The following is an 8,917-nucleotide window of genomic DNA, read 5'->3' on the forward strand; positions in this document are numbered from 1 at the left end:
ACCACGTCTCACCCATGGTTACAAACTGCTGCAGGATCCACCTCAGAAACTGCAGATTGTCTCCTGCTGTGTTAGGTTTGCCTCAGACTTAACTTTATTGATCCTTTTGGGATGACCCCCTCAGGGACATTAAGTTTCCAGCAGCAGCTTATACAGACAGAACAAAAATGATTAAAATATTCTGCTTAGCTTAGTCTAGTTTAGCTAACTTAACGTAGCTGATTGACTATGGTGATGTTGTATACATGACTGCGTCGTCCAAATGCCTCCAGTCCTTGAACACTGTTTATCACTGTGCCTTGAGGTTTGTGACTGGCTGTACCCGCCTCACCCATCACTGTGAACTGTATGCCAAAGCTGAGTGGCCCTCCCTGAGCACTAGGAGGCACACTCACTGGATGGCATTGATCTATAAAACCCTCCTTGGTTTGGCTCCACCTTATCTGTGTGCTCTTCTCCAGTGAACTACCAGCCACTATGCCCTACGCTCCAGTGGCATTTACCACCTGCAGGTCCCTCATGTGCGGACTGAGCTAGGAAAGCGGGCCTTTAGCTACTCTGCCCCTTCAGCCTGGAATACCCTCCAGACTGATTTAAAAATCTCTGAGCTTATCTCATTTAAAACTTTTAATTCTTTATTACACATTAGGCAAAAAGCATCCATTCATCAGTGCCTGTGTTTTTAAGATATCTTTCTATTGCTGCACTTATTTTCACTGCTCTGTTTTGATCTTGTTTACCAACTTTAAAATGTTGTTATACTGTTCTTGACGTGTGCTGCTGACCTCTTGGCCAGGTCACCCTTGCAAATGAGATCTGGATCTCAATGGGTTTTTACCTGGTTAAATAAAGGTTTAAAAAAAAAAAAAAAAAAAAGCTTAATTTAGCTTAGCTTAGCTTAGGATGCATCATAGCACAGAAACAGCAGTGGTGAAAGTTCTTCTTGTGTCAGTTTGCTAGTTTATTTAAAATGTAGCCAGAGCTTCTTCTTTATTGTAGGCTGGTCAATATTTAGGCAGGTTTAGAAATGACATGAGGTATGAGTAGCTCTCCTTTGGGTTCAGGTTAGACAGGCTTTCATCATGTTGTGATGTATGTGATGTATGTGATCACTGAAAGACTGCAGTAGTTGTTTGTTGCCCAGAAAGACACCTCTGTGTCAGATGGAACCCCCCGGTTCCATCCGGCCCGGCCACCAGGCACTCACTTTCGAGCCCCAACCCCAGGCCTGGCTCCAGGGTGGGGCTCCGGCTGCGCCATACCTGGTGACGTCACAGACCTTGGTATTGTATTCATCATAGGGGGTTTTTGGACCGCTCTTAGTCTGACCCATCACCCAGGACCTGGTTGGCTCAAGACAAGACAGGACAAACCAACAGCACAAGACTTCAATACACAAAGGTCAACACACAGGTGAGAAGAATCAGGGCAGGATGTAAAACAGGAAAACATGACATTAGTAATAATTAAAAAGCAATAAACATGCAGCAAAAATGTTTGGTTTAATCAAAAATATAATGTGTCCCACACGCTTACACGTTTCCTGCCTTAAGAGTTGTTCGAAGTCAGTACAGAGGCCAACATGTGAAGTATGTGCTGTTCAACAGTCCTTCTTCCTGCCTAAAGTATTAATGTGCGTTATAGTGCCACCTCCTGGATGAAAGTATGCTTCTTTTTTTTTTTTTAAATAAATTGATCTTTAACATTTTTTTTATTCTCTCAACATGCTAAGGATTTTACATTTAAAAAATGTTAAAAAATAAAATAAAAAAATAAAATATATTTTTTTTAAATTTGTATCGATATAAAGGCTGTTTTTTTTTATAACATATATAACATGTGTGTTAGTTCTGTTTGTGACTTTTATTTTGCTTTTCTGGGATTCTGGTATCTCCGTGCCCCCTGTGTGTTCTTCTGTGTATTCACACAGAAATCACGATTAATCTAGTAAGTAATTAATAATTATACTAATAGTCTCTGCTTATTGTTTAGTTTAAAACTATATCAGCATGCTCAGCATAACATACATAAAACCAGAGATCACTTCAGCTCAGTGCTCATCTGCTGTTAGCTTTGTGCTACCCTTTCACTGAGTTTTAAGCATATAAGACTTGGACTAGGTTCCTGGGAGGCACCCAGCTGTGTTTCAGTAAACTGATCATGTGATGGATCTCGACAGTGGTCTCCTGTCTGGTGGCAGTGTACGGTGGAGGTAATTTCTCCACCATGCTGTAAGAAGGAATACTCACACTAACACCATGTCCTCCTTGACTCCTCCTTCAATAACCTGAAACAGAAACACAACACATTATTGGCCTTTTAACATAATCAATCAAACAGACGAGGTCCTTTTAATTTAGCTCTATTGATCAGGCTTATTTATAGTGAGAAACAACAAGACAGACATGAGTGATCTGTGGTTATACAGGAACAGCTGAGCAGCGGTTGGTCTCATGTGCGACTGTTCTGTGTGTATGTTTAAGGTCACCCAGCAGGCCCCTCAATAATTACAGGCTTCTCCAAATGAGGAAGTAATTGAGGGGAAACAAACAGATTAATGCACTGTTGGAGCGAGAGAGAGAAAGAGGGAGGTGGAATGCAGGATGAGGAGGAGAGAGAGAGAGAGAGAGAGAGAGAGAGACGGGGTTCGGGGCTGAGAAAGACAACTCTCTTCTAATTTCTCTCCACAAACCTTACGTCCCATCTGTCACAACATCTGACGCCGTCTTTCCTCTTCCTCCTTTCCACCTGTTCCCACTCCCTCTCCATCACCCACTGATGCACACTCACACGTACACATATTAATGTGTCTTTGATCTGCGGGTGTATGTCACTTATGCGCTGCACTGGAAGTGGATCAAAGTGGGGCCAACAAGCAACATGTTCAATATCTAACCAATCAACAGGAAATCACATTAATTCACCGGCACAGCCTGAGCACCACATCCTTTCATCAACACACTCACTTTTCCAGTCGAGTACGCCGTCTCTCCCCTTCTCTCTCTCTCTCTCTCTCTCCCTCTCTCTCTCCCCTTCTTCTTCTCCCACTTTTCATCAAATCAAGAGAAGACAGAGGGATTGTGGTTAAAGAGGAGAGTGGGAGCAGGGAGGAGATGGGGAGGTTGGAGACAGCAGTGAGCTGGCACAGGTCACCATCAGAGTAATAAGCCAGGGGGGGAAAAAACACACACACACACTCACACACACACACACACATACAGAAGACACAGCATGGATGCAGCTAGTGTGTGTAACAGCGGATCAGGTTGTGCTGGCTCTTACAGATGCTTCACGGGACGCTGAGGGCGAGGTGAGTCGTATATGTTTGCTTCTGATTTTCTTCTGTTTAACTTTTTTGTTAAAGTGGCTTTTACTGTTAACTGATGAAGCTACAGAGGTGACACGAAGGTCAGAAAGAGCCATTTATGATTGTAAAAACAGTCTGAGAAGGTGCGGAGAGATTTGAGGACTTAATGGATTTGAGCTTCTTTCTTTGTGTGTGAGGGAAAATAAGGGCTCAGCAGCAGGTGTCCAGTCTCTAATTGGATTAAAATCCCCAAAGATGTGGACAAACTTGGCCGTGCAACCTCTATTTAGCAGCTAAAAGTGTTTTCAAAAAGTGGATGGAAGGAAATAAACTTTCCCTGCAGGCTTAACGATAATCACAGCATAAAATGCTTCATTCTAAAAACTGTGTGAATGTTTTGATGAATTCAGCTGAACCACACAAAGAACTAGGACAATCTGTGCTGTGGTGATTTTTACATGAGAAACAGCACCAGTACAGAAACATTCCACTCAGCTAAAGTCCTGCACCCCAATAAGGAAAAAATTTAAATGTAAAGAAACACGTCTTAAAGCATGATCAGGGCGTGAAAAGACCAATTCACTGGTGACGCTCGTTATTAATGAGGTCTGGCTCAGTGATTTTCTCTCCTTGTGAACTGATATTTAATAGAAAATACTCGGCATCTTAAACAAATACATATTGCATGTGAAGAAAGTTAAGACGCTGAAAATCTGAAAACATGTCAACTGAAGGGGAAAAGGCTGTGAAGAATGTGACGCAGGTGGTGATGAAGACAACCTGGAAGAGCTTGGGACTGCAGTTCCTCTAACGGCCAATTAGGGGTTTCAATCCCAACAGACTTTCACGTCAAAATGTCAAAATGTATTTAGAAGTGTAAGCTGCAGATTATCTGCAGATTATATTACGCCTGTTCACCTCAGCTCACCTCCATCCTATGCGATGCCAAGAAGGTGACGCTTGGAGCCACAGAAGTAGCTCCACAAGGTTGACGTAAATATTTCAGTTACTTTGTACCTCTGCCAATTGATTAATTGCATGATCGTTTTCCCAATTAGCGACTGCCAATTAGCAGTTCCCATGGTTCCCTCTGCATCCTGAAACCATATTCCTGGAAATAATCACAGAACACACTCTGACCTTAGCAGTTATGAAACAGGCAGAAACATTAGTCAGCTCACAGATTGAGGATAATGGCTAAATCTAGAGGTCACACAATTCTGGACCATGTTTGGTGCCACGTTCTTCAGCTGTATGTGTCACACACACACACACACACACACACACGAGCAGAGCCAAGTTTCTGTGTGCACGTCAATTGTAAAACAAAAAGACTTGAAAAGTTGTTTACAGCAGCCCTTCACACTTTTACAGTTCAACACACACACACACAGACACACAATCGCACAGGCATGCAGAGAGGGCCCCTCTTTGGCTGTAATAAGGTTACTGTTGTTTGACAACTCTGTGGGGATCAACATTACACACTAACAAGAGCTGGGAGTTAATACGGTGCAAAGTTGGTGAATGTTTATACAACAGCTTTCTCAGCTGGGACAGCGGGAAATTTATTTTTCCAGGTCTGATTTTTGTGTTTTCTTTGAATCTGAACTCCAACTGAAACCCTATGAATGATTAGCGTGTTAGCATGCTGATTCAGATTCAGTTAAATAAACTTTTTTTTTTCATTAAAGAAAATACCCAACATGTCAGTCTCCATGGCAACAGACACATACCCATCCACTGCGTTGTCCGTGGTGTCCGAGACTCCGGCGGGCACTAACGTCACAGAGTGGGAGCGGGACAGCCTGCTGGCGGTGGCTGAGGTGGTGGTGCTGGCGGTGATCTTAGTGATGGCTTTGCTCGGCAACGGGCTGGTGCTGGTGGTGCTGCTACGGCGGAGGCGACACCACAACCCACTGCACCAGTTCATGCTCAACCTCTGTCTGGCTGACCTGGTTGTGGCACTGTTCCAGGTAACACACACACAGACAGACAGAATGGGTAAATGTGCAAATAAATCTTTAAATGTGCACAAACAATAACCTTCCTCCTCCTCATCCTCTTCTTCTCTGAGGTGCTGCCGCAGCTCGTGTGGGACGCTAAAGGCCGCCTCCCTGGGCCGGACTTCTTGTGTCGCCTGGTGAAATACCTTCAGGTCCTTGGGATGTTTGCCTCCTCCTACATGATCGTAGCCATGACGATGGATCGCCACTATGCCATCTGCTGCCCCCTGCAGGCGCACCGCAGTGGGGCCACCCAGCGCTGGAACACCTTCATTGTGCTGGCCTGGGGTCTGTCGCTGCTGCTCAGCCTGCCACAGGTAGGATGACAAGGGAAACAGGTTCATCATGAACTTGCTTGATTAATAGTGGTAGTAAACAGTAAAATGTCCAGAACAAGAGAGCAACAACTGGACATTTTAAAGAGAAGGAAGACACAACTTTATCCTCAGTGTCTCCGCACTGACACTGGACTTCAGCCAACTGAAGCTCCTCAGAACATGTGACAAGAACAAGTGAAGCTAACAGGAAGAGGAAGTGGGACAAATATAAAGACGGATGCTCACAGAGGATGATTGTAGAAGATTTAAGGAGCAATTATCCACCTGATAGGAGACCGGACTGTCCCATTTAACCTCGGAGCAGTCCACAGAGGACACAGCTTGTAGACTACATTCTTTGGTGGATGCAGGCAGCTCATGAATTTGGACACAGCTGCAACTGTCAACAAGAATGCTAGGTGACAAAAGCCAGCTGCCAACCTAAATATGATCCTTCTCTGATCAACTGTATATTATCTGTGTCCAAATTCATGAGCTGCCTGCATCCACCAAAGAATGCAGTCTACAAGCTGTGTCCTCTGTGGACTGCGCCGAGGTTAAATGGGACAGTCCGGTCTTCTGTTTATCACAACACATTGCTCCTGTCGCCCAGCAACCGGCAGCTGATGTTAACATTTACAAAGTTTACCCCACAGTCTGCTGTGTTCTTTTGTACAAAGAATCCAGCAATGACTCCTGGGATGTGATGGGTTGTGGAGGATCCACCTGATCCACCTTGTTTCCAGGGAGAAGAAGGACACATTTGTTAGCTGAGTTTGAAATAGAACCGTTGATACGAGTTTTTGAGCTCTTTTTTTCCTCCACTCTCCTCTTTGCCCCACAGGTTTTCATCTTCTCCCGTTCAGAAGTGGCTCCAGGCGTGTATGAATGTTGGGGAAACTTTGCTGAGTCCTGGGGCCTCAAGGCCTACGTGACCTGGATGACCCTGGCCATCTTCATCATCCCTGTTCTCATCATCACCATATGCCAGGTAGAGAACATAAGCTGCTCCTCACATGGACTGCTGGAAACAATTCTCTCTCGTCTCTTTTCCTTCAGGTGCGAATCTTTAAGGAGATTCACAACAATCTGTACTTGAAGTCAGCGCACCGGATGTCCCCCACCTCTGTACCTTCATCCAGACCAGACAGCCATAGGGGAGGTGGAGGAGGACGAGGAAGGTCCAGTCTCCCTCTCTATGTTTCACCTCTCATGTTCAACAACACCGGGGCTCAAACAAACTTAGACTGTGGACCTGATTATCAGCACCTGCAGATGGGTCCGCTCACGTCCAACAGCGTCCCGTCACACTGCGATATTCACACTTACACTGCTGTCCACCCAGGTGAGACCATGTAAAGTGCAATACGAGGGACACAGGAATAGTAACATAAAAACCTGACTGTTCCCTGTGCTCCCTGTCAGTTGACCTGCAGCCTGATGTGCTGCCTGATCCCACAGCGCCCTCTGCTGCCTGCTCCCAACACCCACCAAAAACCGTCCAAGCCAGAGGTGCAGAGAGCTCAGCGGCCATGTCAAAGACAGTGAGGATGACGTTGGTCATTGTGATCGTCTACTCGGTCTGCTGGGCCCCCTTTTTCAGCGTCCAACTGTGGGCTGCCTGGGACCCTGACCCACCTCTGAATGGTACTCACACACCAACTCCTCCTTCCACCTGAGCGTTCAATACAATAAACCATCAAGAGTTTCACACAGAAAATACGAGTGTAACCCACTTTGTGTGTGTGTGTAGGTGCAGCGTTCACCTTGCTGATGCTCCTGGCCAGCCTGAATTCATGCACCAACCCCTGGATCTACTCGGCCTTCTCCAGCAGCGTCTCCCCGGAGCTCCGCCTGCTGTTGCTCTGCCGGGCGCACTCACAGCGCCGCGGCTCGCTGCCGAACGACTCCACCACCACGCACACCTCCAACTACTGAACGACACATACACTCTATAATCCCAAGTGGCACACAAATACGCAGCTAACGCGTAAAAATAAAAAAGTTAGTTGGATATTTGTTAATTTAACACTCACAAGCTAGCTGCAGTGGATAAGACGAAGCTACGGGTTAGCCTAGCATACAGAATGTGTAAACTAGTGGCTAACTTAGCTCTAAACACAAACATCTACATCCACTTATACCTTTACGCCTCGCTAATTAACATGTTTGTAAAATAAAAACGTTCTAAGTCAAAATAATGCGCATAAATACCCATATAAAATCCAAGAGGTAAAAAATAAAATCAACAAGCCGCCATTTTGGAACCGACTATCACCTGAACAAGCGGCGGCAGGAGGTAGTTACTGCTGTATCCAGGAATTAGCCAGACGCTAACACGTTTTAAAGTAGTTTTCCGTATTCATTGCGTGTTAATTAGCGAGCTTTAGCACTGTTCTTGGTGAATTTTTTTGTGAAAACTTTCTTAACCCTCATGCGTTGTTCGGGACATTTTTGTCCTCTGAGAGAAATTTTTCTGTTTATTTTGGCCATAACTTTGTCAATATGTGGACAAATTGAATCATTTTTCCTCAATAAGCTTAATTTTACATAAATTTTGTTAATATGATTTTAAAATTTTTCATAGGTCAACGGTACACTGTGGGCAAATTTTACCCCCTAATGTGTTGTTCGGGGACAAAAACGTCCCCTAACTTTAACGGTTTTAAAAATATATTAGATAAATATTTTTTTGAAATTTTTTTGCATAGCCCTTTTAATTAACTTCAGTTCTAATCAACAGTAGTGAAAAAATCATTTTCCCCCAGGATTTTAACCCTTTAATCACCAATTTTATAAGGGGTGGTGCTGAAAATTGAAAAAAAAAACACACAAAATGGCTCATTTTTAATAGAAAAGGTGAATGTGGACTGGATTCTTTTTAACCTTTATTACAGTCTTGGTCATGTCAAACATCAGTAAAAAAATTGACTTGATTGCATTATTAGTTTTTGCACAGCACTGGATTTTCTTTTTTTCTCCCATTTTGTCCCATAGACTTACATTATAAACACACTTTTTTTGACTGCACAGCCATGGCACTAAATAATCATGCATTCTTGATTGTTGGTGGTTTACCCTGTTGGTAGGAGGTAACATTTGTGATTTTTACAGTTAACAACTTAATTACCATATTAACCCTTTACCTGCAGGCCTGTGCTCATGTACTGTAGTTTCTGGCTTAAGTATATGGAGTTATAGGGAGTATTTTAGCACATAATTGTGTGTCTACACACTGTGTGTGTATGTTAGAGAGGAAGAGAGCCATTTGCACACTGTCAGGGAAG

At 44.0% G+C, this 8,917-nt stretch overlaps 1 protein-coding gene across 1 annotated transcript; it reads left to right on the forward strand.

Annotated features, from left to right (window-relative positions):
- Positions 1 to 5,013: 5,013 nt before the first annotated feature.
- LOC114438199 (vasopressin V2 receptor-like) lies at positions 5,014 to 7,568 on the forward strand. The gene is made up of 6 exons (XM_028409392.1): positions 5,014 to 5,283; positions 5,385 to 5,630; positions 6,475 to 6,621; positions 6,690 to 6,975; positions 7,056 to 7,277; positions 7,384 to 7,568. The coding sequence occupies exons 1-6, from the start codon at positions 5,014 to 5,016 to the stop codon at positions 7,566 to 7,568; spliced, it is 1,356 nt and encodes a 451-aa protein (XP_028265193.1).
- The last annotated feature ends 1,349 nt before the right edge of the window (positions 7,569 to 8,917 follow it).

The sequence above is a fragment of the Parambassis ranga genome, chromosome 7, assembly GCF_900634625.1.
Source record: "Parambassis ranga chromosome 7, fParRan2.1, whole genome shotgun sequence".
In the NCBI taxonomy this organism is placed as follows: Eukaryota; Metazoa; Chordata; class Actinopteri; family Ambassidae; genus Parambassis; species Parambassis ranga.